The 15,970-nt window shown below is 38.0% G+C and overlaps 1 protein-coding gene and 1 pseudogene across 9 annotated transcripts in view; one reads left to right on the top strand and one right to left on the bottom strand.

The window, feature by feature from the left end:
• Positions 1-3,235: 3,235 nt before the first annotated feature.
• Positions 3,236-4,135, top strand: LOC146491514 (macrophage mannose receptor 1-like; annotated as a pseudogene).
• A 1,510-nt stretch (positions 4,136-5,645) lies between these two features.
• LOC146491515 (tensin-1-like) overlaps positions 5,646-15,970 on the bottom strand; it is a 120,782-nt gene continuing 110,457 nt past the window's right edge. For 7 of the 9 annotated variants that reach the window (XM_085152728.1, XM_085152724.1, XM_085152733.1 and 4 more), the window contains 14 exons: positions 15,836-15,910; positions 15,389-15,415; positions 15,054-15,135; positions 12,816-13,372; positions 12,641-12,727; positions 12,426-12,554; positions 12,238-12,333; positions 12,044-12,121; positions 11,744-11,815; positions 10,671-10,697; positions 10,123-10,291; positions 9,717-9,785; positions 9,459-9,488; positions 5,646-8,766 (listed from right to left, as the gene is read on the bottom strand). In XM_085152728.1, coding sequence (XP_085008854.1) covers positions 8,637-8,766; positions 9,459-9,488; positions 9,717-9,785; positions 10,123-10,291; positions 10,671-10,697; positions 11,744-11,815; positions 12,044-12,121; positions 12,238-12,333; positions 12,426-12,554; positions 12,641-12,727; positions 12,816-13,372; positions 15,054-15,135; positions 15,389-15,415; positions 15,836-15,910 — 1,628 coding nt within the window. In that variant the 3' untranslated portion in view covers positions 5,646-8,636. The remainder of the gene's footprint in view (positions 8,767-9,458; positions 9,489-9,716; positions 9,786-10,122; positions 10,292-10,670; positions 10,698-11,743; positions 11,816-12,043; positions 12,122-12,237; positions 12,334-12,425; positions 12,555-12,640; positions 12,728-12,815; positions 13,373-15,053; positions 15,136-15,388; positions 15,416-15,835; positions 15,911-15,970) is intronic. The other 2 variants (XM_085152727.1, XM_085152725.1) reach the window with 2 other exon arrangements.

Raw genomic sequence — 15,970 nt, forward strand, 5'->3', positions numbered from 1 at the left:
AATTCGGGTTTACAGTGTAGGACAGAAACAAAACATAAACCTAACAACCAGGAGCTATAAAATATGAAATATTTTATATAAATATAATTTATATAAAATTTTATATAAATATAAAATAATATAATATTTTATATAAAACAGAAAGTCATAATTCACAGAATAAAACTTAACACAAAAACACAAAACACTGGGTCAAATGACCCAGGATGCTAAATTTAAAAAAAGAATGTTTAAAGGAAATCAAAAATGGGAAAAACAATACAATGATTTCTATACAGCTTACATAATATATTTATTTTTTTCAGTCCATTCTCTTGACCTTTCATTGCGACAACATGAAAAATGACTTTGCTTTGTTCCTGCAAACTGATTTGTTTATCTAATGTAGGAGCCAGGACAACTTCACTTTTTCTTTATGCAAATGAAATGTTTTGTTTAGCTTGTTCCAATAACTTTGGTCTTTTGTCACATTGAATAGAGTTTCTAGTCCCTTGTTTTTGTGATTAGACACAATTGCTGTGAAAGAAAGTTAATAATTTGACAATGTACTTACAGTAGGTAACAGCACTGCAATAACAGCCCAGCAATAACTAATTTCTTATACATAAGCTCAAAATTCTGTCGGTTATGACTGTGCAGAAATTGATAGACTGCTGCAACAACACCTACTAGCTCTGTAGCCGCCATTTTTACTTCCGTTGTGTGTGACGTCTTCTTTTGCGCATGCGGGCCACTTTGAGGGCCGTGAACCGAGCACATTTGCTGTCACATTTTATTTGTAGTGTGAACAACCAGACAGAAAAGGAAAAAAGTGGACTGTGATCTGAAGTTTGAAAATCAGATTAAGGCAATGATAAAATCTAGCTTCTTTCATCTCAGGCAGCTGGCCAATTCATTCATGGCAGCACTTTGTGACAGTGATCCACGCTTTTGTTAGCACTTGGCTGGATTACTGTGATGCACTCTATATCGGGGTCAGCGCATCATATATTACTCATCTCCAGAGGGTGCAAAATGCTGCAGCTCGTCTTTTAACTTGCATTTGAAAGTTTGAGCACATTTCCCCTATTTTAGCTTCACTTCACTAGCTTAGCTTTTTAGGATTCATTTTAAAATTATTTTATTTGCTTTTAAAGCTCTCCATGGCCTAGCCCCATCTTATCTCTCTGAGCTGCTACAGCCTTATACAGCACTATATTGGATTGGACTGGACTGGAAAACAAGTCCACAAGTGTGAACGTAGCTTAAGATAGTGTGTAGCCTGGTTTGCCATGTGAATGTAGAATTTGTAGCAAGATTTTAGTTTTTAATACTAGTCTAAGAGAAACTGCATTCAGTAATTGTAATTGTTCAGTTTGACTGAATGAAAAGTGAAACATCAAATTCAACATTTAAATTAATTTATTGAAACGGATCATTTCATATTGAAATATAAGTGTCAGTGTCAAGTGGATCATATTTCTGCCCATACTGAACCCCCCACAAATACCTGCTGACAAATCGAAATATGCAAAATATGCAAATACTTGGCCTATTCAAATATTTCCTGAAAGAAAACTCTGACCTTAAGCAAGGATTTTCAGATCTCGTTGGATTTCGTTTTCTTTTCAAGACTCCTTGAAATGAAATTCAGGGCCTTTCAATTAATGGAGAACAGCATAAATTGTCCATCTATGCAGACGATGTACTTTTATACATTTCAAATCCTCCAGTCAGTGTACCTCATTTAAAAGAAATTATTAGTACATACGGTTACCTCTCTGGTTACAAAGTTAATATTGACAAAACATTGGCAATGGATATAGGAGGAAACATTTCACAAACATTCAAGGAGCGATGTGGCTTTAAATGGCCAAACGAAGGTATCAAGTATTTAGGAATTTAAATTTCTCACTCATTATTAGACTTGTTTAAAGTAAATTATGAAGTTATAGTTGCAAAAAGAAAAAAAGATTTAGAGAGATGGACAGTCCTGCCTCTGTCTTTCTGAGGTCGGATCGAGAGTATACGTATGAATGTATTGCCAAGACTTCTATACCTTTTCCAAATGCTGCCTATTAACATTCCCAACTCTACATTTGATAATTTAGATAAACTTTTTTCCAAATTTATATGGCAAGGCAAATGCCCAAGGATCAAGTTCCAAACATTAAAACTGTCAAAACTGCAGGGGGGGATTGGCTGTTCCAAATCGGAAATATTATTTCTGGGCAGCTCAGATGAGACCCCTGACTGTATGGGTGCGGGATTTCTCTGAAACTCAGTGGCTAAACATTGATAAGACAATGTGCGAAAGGTCATTGGAATCCCTGCTTTTTTCTAACATTTCAATTAAAAATGTGCATATGGGGGAATGGACAAGGGTCACACTAAAGATTTGGCGTAGAATCAAACAATCATTTGGTCTTCCAAAAGAAATTTCAATTTTATCAAGTTTTTCCTCCCTGCAGGGTTTTTCTCCTATTGTGGAAGACTCTGGCTTCAGAGCATGGTCAAATAATGGTCTTCATAAACTTTGTCATGTTGTGAGGAATGGGCTCATTTGAACAGTTGAGAGGTCAGTTTTGGCTTCCTTCTTCTGACTTTTTTAGATTTCTGCAGCTAAGACGTTTTTGAAGGAATGACATATTTAAAGTTCTCAATACAGTTTTCCAGCAACCATTAACAAAATACCAACAGTTAGCCATTTTAGGAGTATTACCAAATGGTTTTGCGGGAAACAATAAAAAGTACCTCTTAAGAATCTTGCTTACAGCAGCACTAAAGTGTATTACTATTAAATGGCTGAATCTTGACCCACCTTCATATAATATGTGGATTGATAAAGTAAGAGAAATTTACCAGATGGAGGAAATAACATATGCTCTGCGGATTCAGAGAGAATTGTTTACTGAGCGTTGGCGACCCATACATGCTTTACTGTTTCAATAATTTAGCATAGGTCTGTTTCGTTTTGTTCATTTATGGCTAGATTTGTCACATGTTATTTAATATTACACAAATAAGTTTTTGTTTTTCTTTTCTTTTCTTTTTGTTTTTGTTGTTGTCTGTTTGGTTGTTTGCTTGCTTGGGTTTTGTTTTGCTTCCCAGTTTTGTTTTGTGCTTTCTAATTGCAGTTCTTATTTTAATCTACATTTCTGCATTGCGGTTCCTGTAACTGTCCTACTTTGACAAGTACAAGTTGCAATGTTGTAAATTATAATAAAAATTTAGTTAAAAAAAAAAGACTCCTTGAAACGACACATCAGTGGTTCAGGTCTTCTTCTGGATCCTGCTCCTGCTGAGCTTATCTAAGAGTTTTTGCAAGTATGTTTGTGTGAACGAGGAAAAGACTCGGGATGAAAGTTTGAGTTACTGTCGGCAGAACTACACAGACTTGGCCCCGGTTAGTAATAAACGGGATAATGACAAACTGATGGAGCTCTTTCCCAGTGTCAATGACGGTGTCTGGTTTGGACTGGAAAGGAACCTCTCAGACAAAGACAAATGGCTGTGGTCAGGAGGTGGAGCGTTGACCTGGATTTTCTGGAATACAGGTCAACCTCACAACTGAAATAATGAAAACAGTGGTTTTATAAACAAAAACGGCAGGTGGCATGATGCGTATCCAGGTAAAACAAGACCCTTTTTCTGCTACAGAGCAATAGTGGTGAAGCAGGAAAAGACTTGGGAGGAAGCTCTGGAGTACTGCAGGGAGCACCACGAGGACCTGGCCAGTGTGGCATCTGAGACCGAGATGCTGCTCATCCAGAAAGAGCTGAGCAAACATAACACAAAAGAAGTCGTCTGGATTGGCTTGCGCTTCTTATCTGAGGACTGGCTGTGGGTAGACAGACAGATGATGGATTACGAGGCCTGGAGTCAAGGGGGAAAGCCACTGTGCCCGAGTACTAAGATTAAGTGTGGTGCCTTACAGGTGATAAGAGGGACTAAGGGTGTTTGGGAGGCTCATAATTGTGAGGAGAAACTACATTTTATTTGCTACTGAGCTACTTTACTTCATAAAATACATTTAAATCACAATTTGCTGTGTTTAATACATTTTGGTTATTTTTCTCATCTCTGTCTTTGTATTTTACCTAATTGATGTGTAATTGTCTCATTTCTATTGTGTGACAAAGTCAGCATTTCATTATTTTACAAACACTATCTATTATGATTTTTGTTTCATTGAGAAAAGCATGAAAAACAAAAATAAAAAAAAACATAAAAATAATATGAAATATTTTCCAGATTTTGTTCATAATTTCACCTTTTCTGTACTTTCTTGAACACATTTAAATATTAAAAGACAAAAATAATAAATATTCAGACCACACCAGTCACACCAGTAGTTCAGTAGCACTAAACTTTCTATAATTAATTTCAATAACCACTTATTTATTGTGGCCACCATAGTTTGGTTGTGTTTTACCATTCTGTGTCAATTCTCAAACAATAACAATAAAATGTTAACAGCTTTACCTTAAATTCAACTTATTTCTCCAGAGACATCTTAAGCTTTTTGTTTGTGTATTTGTTTGTGTGAATGTATATTTACATATATGTACATGTATTTCTTTCATTTCTATCTTGTTAGAGTGGTGCAGCTTCAACTTTGTTAAATTAATAGTAAACATGTTTAAAAAGTAGATTAAAACATTTTAATTGGATTATACTCCAAGTTTTGTTCACAATGCAGTTTTCTACACATGCTGAAGGAAGGAGTCTGTGGTGACACCGATTCCAAAGCTGTTGTTGGTAAACCCTCATTCATGTGTTCATATTTTAAACAAAAAATAGACGGCTCATCTCCCCAGTTTGCTAATCCAAAGTCACTGTCCCTGACTTCCACAGAAGCTTGTCAACCAAGACACTTCACAACATCCAGGGCCTTTAAGGGACATATCTCATCCACACCTGACTCCCACAAGACAACCAAGTTTGATTGGACTCATCCTTCAGCCTGACAGCTGTGTCACTTCTGGTGTCTACAATTTAGTTTGAGGGTTGCCACCACGATAGCACCAACAATATATACGTATAACCAGTAACAGAGATTAGATCAGGGTCTCTGAGGATTCAGGGAACCACTGATTAAATGTTTGGGCATTCTAGACCTGTCTGGCATCTTCCTTCATCACCTGATCCACCACACCACCAGCCTCTCTTGACCCAAAAAGGTGCATAATCTGTGATGGCACTCAGTTCGTAAGGGACCTAAAGGTGCAGGAAAAACATTATCTCGCCCACTATGGACAAACTCTATGTGCAGCTGGGGGGCTAAAAATAAAGTCACTCCTGTGAACCCCCTCACCTGACAGTCCTGTGTCCCTAAATCCAGTTTAAACAGGTACAGATTGAATTGCCTTTGACTACCGCCAAATTCAGAAAGTACCAGACCGCTATGGTGAGTGGTGGGTCCACAGGAGAACAGACCCGTACGGTTTGTTAAGGCTAAGATACATTCCCACTAAGCAACATCAAATGAGGCTCCAAGCTTGGCCTTCATGAATGTCAAATCAGCCCAGATGATCCCTCCAGGTAATTTTTCCATGCCGGGGTCTCTCTAATCAAATTGGTTCTGGTTGAGGGTCAGACTAAGAAGTTTGTGTCTGAACCCATGTATTAAAAAGCGCAGTAAAAAAAAACAACACCCACATGCCTTTAACGTAATGTATCTGTATTGCTTTAATGTTTTTATTTCATTTTTTTTCCTTAGGAACAGGTAAGCCATGACAGCATAATGTAAATGATAAGCGTAAACAAAATCTGAGACCCTTTTGCACATCCATAGTAGAACATTCATACAACATACAAGTCTCATCTGTACAAGGGGTCACAGAATCTTTTTTTTTATTTCAATGAAACAACAAGGTAACTCTTGACTCAAAGCCAACAGGTACAATATAGTTTAGATTTTTTTTAATTGTATTTCAACATTTAATTCTTCAGTTTTTCTTTTCAAATGACATTGATTTAAGTGCACTGTACCTCTTTGCTTTCAATAAAGCGCCACCGTACATTCCTAAAATCATTAACGCTGTAAAAACTGCAAAGCTGTGACAATGAAACATGGAAATTTGTAAGGAAATGAAAGAATAAATAAGAATAAATAAATCAATGACTCTCAAAGGGTGGGGGTGGGGGGGACACCTTTGGAGGTCTGACAACTCTGCAAGTGCAGAGCTTTAGCATCACGATGAGACATGTCTGACTTTATCTACCTCCAGCACTGACGTCTATTTGAAATTTAATGTTTTGGTAATTGAACAGAACTTCATTGTTCTTTGAGATGGACACAGTGGGACTTTTCAATCTTAAGCAAATATATTTTGGAGACAACAAACGCCTGCCCGCCCCCAAAATACTTTTGTCATTGCAAGACATCTCAATGTCTTGCTGTCTTGCAATTATTTAATATCGAACATCCCATAATAACCTGGCTGCTCAAGCTGAGCTAGACTGAAAAATGAATGAAACACAAAAAAAATGGAAACTGAGAAGCAGCATGCAGCGAGTTAGCATAGACGTATGAATCTTTGGCAAAATTATAACTGTAACTGTCACGGATGCATAAAAGCTGTTTTCATATTGCATTCGAGGTTGGCCTCCTCCTTTTTTTCTCACACATTTAAATGTAACAGCTTCGATATGTTTGCCTTCCAAATGTAAGGAAACACACTCAGATGTTTCTGTCTACACATTTCAGACCTGTCTCCTTCGCGCCCCACCTCGTTTGGGAAGAAGAAGAAAAAAAACAGAGGCAGAAAAAAAGAGTAATACATGACAAGGTGAAAACAAACATATACATGTACAAAGTAATGTACACCATATATTCAAACGCATTTCAAAATCGCCAGACTTTGAAATCATTAGCCAAAATAAGTATATATCTTTTTTTTTCTCACCCCATTAGGTAATCTTCTTTATCTAGACTGTACAATATATGTATATATGAGTAATCATGAGGGACCAAAGCAACAAAAATAAATACTTTTTTTCGCTATGTCACCTTTCAAAGTAGTATCTATGTACATTTATATCAATATCAATTTTTTTTCCTTAGCTTATTGTGAATGATTGAGCGTGTGTTCAACAAGCAGGCATTGCGCACAGTGTGGAAACTTCTCGTGTTTTTTTTCTTTGTTTTTAACACTAAATGGTATCCAGATGTAAATTTTGACAACACCGTGGAACATAAAACTGTCCTTGATACAGCGAAAGGTAACCCTGGCCCAAATGGACTGAAAACTAAATGAAAACAAAGGTAAAAACATAGCATCTCACCATCATGTGACTACTTCAACAGTGGGTTGTTCTACTTCCTTTTTTTGTTTGTTTTTAGGACTCTGAGAAGAGTACAAAAAAAGTTTCTATTTCATGCAGTCTTTGACAAGTCATACGACGTCAGTGTACTCGTCTAAAGGTTTTTAGTTTTAAGCACATGGCATAGAATGATTTCAGTGATGTTGGATGTCACTATGGGGGGGGGGGGGGGGTGCATTTTGGGACAACAACATGCATAAAGAACAGTGCATAGGTCCAGGTCATTGGGCCAGTCCCTGGTGATTTCCAGTGTGTTTCAGTGGCAGCGTCTATCAACAGGTCCACTACTGCAAGCAGTTGGTGATGACGAAGTCTGTGTGACTCTGGGAGGAAAGAGTCTTGGCCCGAATCAGCGGCTCCACCTTCTAGATAAAACAATCTCTCTGTCTGGCATGCAATTACGAGCTTGCCGATATCAGGTGGATAATCCAAGAAGCAAGGTTTTTAGTGTTTTTAGAGAGAGAAATCAGGCTCGGACTGGATGCTGAGGTGATGCAAAAGTGGCTGCACTGACACAAAGTTCGGTGACCTTAGCGTGGCATTGTTTTATTGTCCTTTTTTTCCCTCCCCTTTTCTTTTTTTTTTTTTTTGTCAAGTCTGGTCTGTTATGTGCAGTTTAGATCAGTCGTTTCACTGCAGAGCCCTTTCCGACACATAACAGACCTGGAAATGGCCACTCTAAGGATTTCACAATGACTTTTGTGGAAGGTAGAAGAGTCAAGCTTAAAGATCAAGCTAACATGCATAATGTCTTCAGACAGTTTTGCTAAAAGCCATCAAGGCCAACATTTTTTTTTTTTTACTCCTGAAGATGAGTTCAAGAAAACAGATTTCTTTTTTTTCAATGTTTCATCTTTTAAAAGGAGGAAATAATAATGGCTTAACAGCTACATCATTCTCGCACTTGTATTGCAGCTACCTTTGGTAAATCAATCGACAAGAACAACAGAAAACCCTGAAACATCCACTTCCTTATATGTTCCCTGACTAGACTTTGCATTTTTCTTTTAGTCTTTAGCTAAGTTCTCCAAGCACAGGTTATCCTGTCGATAAATCTTCTCCCTCCAATGGCTTCCATGTTTGTCACATGCATAGCTCCGCATCACACATCCTCTAGCTCCAGTTTCGATCCACACCAAAGCCTTCAAACAGAGACTACTTCAATTAGATCAAAACAAACCAGCAAGGCAGAGAGGAAAAAACAGAGAAGGAAAACAAAAACCCAACATAAAACAGAAAGAAAGGACTCCATCCAGCCCCTGGCAAAGAGGACACCAACAATGAGGGAAGATTGCAAAACAGCCACTGCCATTTGAACGTTAAGGGTTTCATCGCTTCATCATTTTAGAGACAAAGCCGACGATGGCGGAGGCGGGCTGATCTGGGTCCAGCTCAGCAAACAGGTGGCTGACATTGTCTGTTGTGCTTCCTTGTTTCCTTGCCACAAATCCAAAAAGCCTGAAAGCAAGAAAAACATATATTATACTTAAAGAAAGGCAAATAACTTACTAACTGACTAACTCACAAGTCATTAGTTAGTCAGCAAGCAGTTTGACAGTCTACTTGTTACAACTGGTTTGTTGATAAGCAAGCAAGACAATGCCAAATCCAAAAGTACTGTGCCAAAGTTAAAAACAAACAAACATGAATGCTTTTCATAACAAAAATATTCCAGTGTGTTTCAGTGACAGCGTCTATCAACAGGTCCAAATATAATTAAGGTGACCTTGAACAACTTCACATTCATGCTGGAGCAAGCATCAAAAAACATTTTGCTTTTAAAACTTTGGCAGTTGATATCCTCAGTTGCTAAATGCTTCTAGGTGTGTTAAAAGAAGAGCTGATGCTTTTCTGAGACATTTTGATTGCATTAAACCAATGATGTCATCTATTTTTCAGTAAACAATCAAATTTCTCAGTTTCACCCTTGGATATGTTGAGTTTGTCTTAAAATTTTCTGTTAAATTTAAAGTTTGATGTGTCTCAACCTTTTTGTCAGATAAGGTTAAATACTGTAGCTATTGGACATCTGGAAAAGGAAACCAAACAATATTTTTTTAAGTGGTTAGTGAAATGAATTCAGTTGTTTATAACGTTCAGTACACAAATAACTCTTTATACACATTTATCTTTAAAGCATGCAAACTTACCTCACTGAGCCGCCTCCTTCTTTGCCCCATCTAAAGAAAAAAAAAATTCAAATACAAAATACAATAAAAAATATGATTTTGAATTAAGTAATTAAGTACACAATTACTTAATATAATTGTATATTATGTGTATTATATATATATATATATACATACATATATACATACACACACACACACACATATATATATATATATATATATATATATATATATATATATATATATGAGGTTTAGTACATTAAAGGAAAGTCTTACTTTCTGTCCTGGGGATCAATGTCACAGTAGGTTACCGTGTTTATTGGATAATGTCTTCTAAAGAAAAGCCTGCAGTAAAAATGAATGAATGAATGAATGAATGAATATAAAACAACATTACATTAAAAGACCGTGCTTGGATGTGAAACATTGCACAGGGTATCTCTTGGTGTTTGCAGAAAAATGCTGTCATGTGATTACTGGTTTACTGGCTACCACTAGAGGGTGCAAAATTACTTTTGCAGTAAACATTTCTTTTTGTTAGGGACTATCATACTAATATTTTTATTCTTTATTCTCTTTCACTCATTATGTACTGTATCTCAGCTGCACATATAACAGATATAACAGATCATTGTTAAGACCATTGTTAATATTAGAGTTACTCCTGAACGTGCTTACTCACTTTCTCTGACTGTCGGTGAGTGTGATGCCCTGTGTGGACACTTTAAAGTGGACGGTGGTGGCAGCGGGCAGAGGGTTGGTTGACAGCGTCTGACTAATTGCCTTGGCAATTGCCTGAGGCCCAGTGAGCGATTCCATGTCCACAGAGTTGATGTAGAGAACATTGCACGCTAGAGGTAAACAATGGGAAAACACTGCTACATAAGAAAAGATCCTACAAAAAAACAAAAAAAAAAATCCAGTGTGCATGCAGTTTGTCTTAAAGTGATGAAAGCTGTAGTGAGGATAATTAAAAATGCATACAGTGAATAATGTTATGACACAAGTTATCATGCAATGCATATTTTTATATAATGTGGAAGTATAATATTGTATCAAATGCTTCTACAGTCCGTTGACATGCAATATAACATGCATGAATTTTAAGTTTTTTCTGAGTTTTATTTAGTTGTAAAATTTGTTAACAGTGACTGAAACCCTCTGGGAAAGAGCACACTCATATTCAGTAAAATTTCATGATGAAGCAGAGTAGTGCAAACCAGTATTTACCATGGCCTTCCTCAGGAACCTTCTGGACTGTAAAGTAAGGATGACAAGGTTGTGTAAGCAAGTGAAATGATGTTTCTAAAAAAAAAAAAACACCAAAAAAGTTTTTTTCTTTTTCTTGAAATGCACAAACTGTCCATTCAGGGTCCAGAACAGGCCTGATTCCATTAGTTTGTGCCACAACTGGTGACTGGCCAAACAGTTTCACATATATCTGATTATAAACTGGTCTTTGTCATGCATGCGCAACATATCTGCAAAAGAACAGCACACGCTGACATCCGAATGCTGGATGTTAAACTCCTCATTGTGAGTAAAGTGACAAGTTTTAAAGTAAACCACATTAACCGGCACTAAAACATTTGTAGCAACAAATCTAATCCCACATAAAATCACCATCATCCAGTTGAATATGGATATTTTAGGGAAGCACACAAAAGCAAAGTGGCTAAAGCTAAAGCTATCCAGAGTCCGCTGCAAGCCATATGCTAGTAGCCTTAGTATGAACCTCAGTATGCCTGTGGAATAAAAGCAGTTACCAAAAAAAATTTATGACAGAAGTGAAAAGGAAAAGGTGTTGATTTCATGTTGGCTGTTGAATTTATAAACATATCAGAAAATGTAACTGTTTTGCTGTATGAATCTCTTGCAACTGGTTTTATTTGGTAAGCTGAAATATGTCAGGTAAAAGTAGATATACAGGAAGTCATTTTAATTATCTGCATCTCTTTCCAGTAGGTTATTTTCCGTTACTTCTGTGAGACAATACCCGGTAACTTACTGTAGTTTTGGGGGAAAATTTTGGAAGTTTAAAAATTTATATTATTGCTATATAATTTAGAATATTGCATTGAAGAAAATGTGATTTTGTTGTCATTTTTAGTTTTAAGAAAGAAACCAGAATTCAAAAAAATTGGTATTGGCACATCACACTTAAAAAAAAGAACTAAAAAATTGGAAATTGGAACAGGCCAAGAAAATTGCAATTGGTGCATCTCTACTTTTCACAAAGAGTTCGTTTTTGTAGAATCATAATTTATCCCTTTTTTCTTCTGGTAGACTTGGGTGACACTTACCCGCTCCCTGCTTAAGAAGTTCAACAACTGGATCAGTTGGTGTGGTGAGTTCTAGTGCCTCTTCATTTGGGTCTGGAGAGACCGAATAGAGTAGATGTTATATTTTTGCATCTGAATACAATTACTTGCAGCAAATAAATTGTAAAGTGTTACAATTTACAAATTTTACAAATTGACATTTTTATCAAAAACATGGAAGTACCTATCAATAATTTGGTTTGTACTAAAAGTCTGAGTGGATTCCCGCTCCATAAAATGTTAAAGAAATTAAGAAAGTAGAGTTAAAAAAACAAGAGTTACCTTTGGTGGGGATCATCAGTTTGCATGGCAAAGCCAGTGGGGTCATTGAGTGTTGGTACACCAAAGCAGAAAGACAGCCTACAAACAGAAAGCAATGGTCTCTCTGTCAGACTGGATCAATCTGATATTAAATTAAATTTAAACCTGTGATTTTGATGTTGCAAACAGAAAAAAAAACACCAGCAGAAACTTACCAAAATAGGGTTCATTGGGACAGCCCTTCAGGCGGACACCTTTGGGGTTCGTCTCAATCAGGAAGTGCCGCACTAGCTCGTTAGTCATGTCACCAACTATAAAAGAAAGACATACTCAGCTGATCCAGCTGTTGGAGAAGGCAGATGTTTCACAAGCAAGCCAAGAGCAGAGTGTGGGAAGCCTTTACCTTTTTTGTTCTGCTGGACAGTTGGCGGTGGGCAGGCCACCTTCATGGCCAGACCATAGGCCCCTCTGAAAGAGTGGCTGTCCCTTATGACGAAAGCCCCAGGCTCCCTGTCCTTCAGCAAACTGATGGCTAAAAGAAGAAGATGAGGAGAATGAAAAGAAAAGCAATGACGAGAGGATGAGCAGCTGATGTTGGTTGAAGTTCCTGACTCTCACCTTGCTCTCTGGAGATGTCTGGTTTGTACCAGTACTTGGAGGTGTCCTGGACAAACTTGACATTCATCTTGATGTCAGGATAACCGTCTGTTTGAATGAAATTAGGTGAAGAAAATCAGTGATATTTAGCCCATGAGGTGCATGAAAGGAATTAAAAAAAAAAGTCCCCTTTTACCGTATATAGACTTGGAGACGTCTGGGAGAGTGTGTGTCCCAGACAGGTTAGGCGTGCTGCTAACACTGATCGGTGTTGGCATCAGGTTCTTGTTCTCCATTCTGTCTGCATCTCCACTGGACATGTGTCGCTTTTCTGGTAGCTGTGGGGAGACTGGGAAAGCAGGCGTGGCAGGCTGATGGATGCCCCCCTGGCGAGAGGCAGCGCCCAGCTCATCAGGCGTACTGTGTCCACTCGTTGCCGTGCGGCGCCCCATCAGAGGGCTAGGTGGCACACCGGCAGCTGCTGTTTTAGGGTTTCGGCCAATCAGAGGACTTGAAGGAACACCAGATGGAGGTGGGTGCCTGCCCAGCAAGGGGCTGGCTTGACCCAGGCGTCTCTGAAGTGCAGGGCTCGGAGGAGTGTTGGTGGCCACTGTGCGGTGGAGGGTGTTAGGGCTGCCGGGGACTGTGTGGACGCCCATAATGTTGACCTGAGATCCATCTGGGGAAGCAGGTCTGTGGGGGTGAATAGAGGCGGGGCTGTGCGGGATGCCATCTGAAGAACTAGTTCTTCTTCTACAATCATAAAAGTAAGAAAAGGTATGTTATTGTATTTTTTTACCTGATCCTTACACCGAACATTAAATGTGATAAGGATGCTCAAGCTGACTTGATGTTGACATTTCAGCACTTATTCCAGTTCGTAAAATACATCTTGTGGATGATATCGGCAGCTCATATCTAAGTAACCTCAATGAAAATTACCTCACTGTATAATGTTATTATTATTATTATTTTAAAAGCATTATTAGGTCTTTTGGTTGGTTCGTCGCCCTCTGAAATGATCCTAAACATGGACATATTGTATTAGTTTCGGGGGTGGGGTTTGGGTTTTTGTTAAATAATGGCATTGAATATGCATTCATTTTTGTCTGTATCTGTGTGGATAGTTATTAGTTATTATATACTGATTGCCATTTTGAATTGAATCTGCAATTTTGACTCTATTTAGCTGTCTATGTGGATTAAATATAGAAAGAAAACAGAGTGACTTCATCTGTGCACAGTCTTTGATACTAAATTAATAAGGCTATTGGACTTTTGTTCAACTGCTCGCCAGTGTAATGATGATGCTAATCCGTAAGTTCAACGAGAAAGATCTGTAATCACTTATATGCTTGCTTTCTTGGATCTTTGGCTGCTAATCTATACTCAGCATCACTTTCACTTCTCTACAGCATCATACTGAATGATGACACCATTGCTTTAGTCCAGTGATTCCCAAAGTGTGAGCTGGAGCCCCCTAGTGAGCTGTGATGGTACTGCAGGTGGGTGCAGTAATAACAGAAATTCAGTTTGAGGTACTGGTTTTATTTCTATCACTGCTGGGATAATGCTGCGATACATCATATACAGGCCACATGAAATGTGACTGGTGATTGTTCTCCAGTGAAAGACATTGTACACAGGAAGTGATGCGGAATTTCTCAGTGTAAATCCTTACCAGCTAAGTCTTGAATATTCAGGCTCTGTCATGTCTTAAACTTTTACTTTTTGTTATGTTATTATGCTAACAGAGCACTCAGACTGCTGGTTTACTTGTGGTTCCTAGAGTATTTAGAAGTAGATGCTAGGACTCCCCATGATGCACTAAGCACTTCTTTTTCACTCACCTCTCTTGTTTATATGCATCTACAGCATGTTATTAATTTTTTTCTTCTCTTTTCTATCTTTTCTGTTTTGTCCTCATGTCTCTATGCTCTCATTTCTTTCCTCTGTGTCCTTACACACTCTATAACTTGTCTGGCCCCTCCCTGAGCCTGGTTCTGTCAAAGCTCTCTTCCTTTTAAAAGGGAGTTCTTCCTCCCCACTGTCGCCAAGTGCTTGCTCAGTTAACCTGAATATCTAATTTGGGTCTTCAAGCTATCTATATGCATGAAATGAAGTACTTTCACAGCAGTATGTCCCAATGTGTGTCAATGTATTAGAACTGGAACCTTTTATTTTAATTTAAAATTTGGGTTTTTCACGCTCCAGTTGCGAAATCACTTTATTTTAACCTCAATCACAAGGGTTCTTCAGAAAATTTTGATCCAGCTAAGTTGGAGTTGGGTTAACCTGTCAGCATCATACTCCGTAAATGACATCCTGGATATGAGTATGAAAAAAAAAGAAAAGTAACATTTGCTTAACATGTATAAAAAACATGTACAGGCTAAAATTTTTATCCAAGAAAAATAAGTGACAGAAGACTCACCCATCAGTGCTGTGGATGGGACTGCTGGAGGAGAGAGGAGCATTCAAGGGTTGTACCCTGGAGTCGCCAAAACCTCGATTATCTGCGTGTTAAAACAGACACACACATACATGTGTATGGTCAGATCGGTTTTTGGTGCATCACGCAACAGTTGGATGCCCTGAACGAAACAAGACAAATCAGTTAACAGGCATCAGAAGCTTGGAAAAGGCGAAACTGACAGAAACAGGAAATTAATCAAATATCAATCATCATAAAACAAAGACAAATTCATGTATAGTCGAGCACAGAAATATCAAATATGGGTTTGGTGGTGCCACAAAAAGTAAGCTTACCTTGTTCTCCAGTATTAGAATGAAAGTCTGACCACAAGAAGAAAAAAGAAGCAGACACCAACAGAAGAAGAGAGGGTGTGTGGAAGAGGAGGAGAGAAGAGAGATGCACTTGAGCTCAGAGCAAGAACTGTTAGCGTCGAAGCATTTGCAGGAACAATTCTACACACTAGAGGGCAGCAAAGTATTAAAGCAACCTTCTACTCAGCTACAGTATGACATAGTGCAGGGATTCTGTGCACTGTACGCTTCTGTATAATTATCACTCGATGGCTAAAGTGCTTTTAGTCAAATCTAATTATGATTTGGCAGATTCAAATTCTTTGTATGCAAATACTGAAAACCTGAATGTTGTAGCATGAACTGAATATCATTTTGTACACATCTACTGTAGTATATATACTGTCAGTTCTAAATGAAGACGAGGATATTTGATGCCGGTAAACTGACCTGCTCCACCCTGCTGATGAGGCTTCAATCCCAGCGGTGACACAGGAGTCTTGCTCAAATCTGGAGGAGAGCGAGCTACGAGAAAGCAAGAGATTCAAAAGATTCTTAAAAATATTGTATTTGCAAAACTTTCTC

The sequence above is a fragment of the Neolamprologus multifasciatus genome, chromosome 23 (genome assembly GCF_963576455.1).
Source record: "Neolamprologus multifasciatus chromosome 23, fNeoMul1.2, whole genome shotgun sequence".
Classification (NCBI taxonomy): Eukaryota; Metazoa; Chordata; class Actinopteri; order Cichliformes; family Cichlidae; genus Neolamprologus; species Neolamprologus multifasciatus.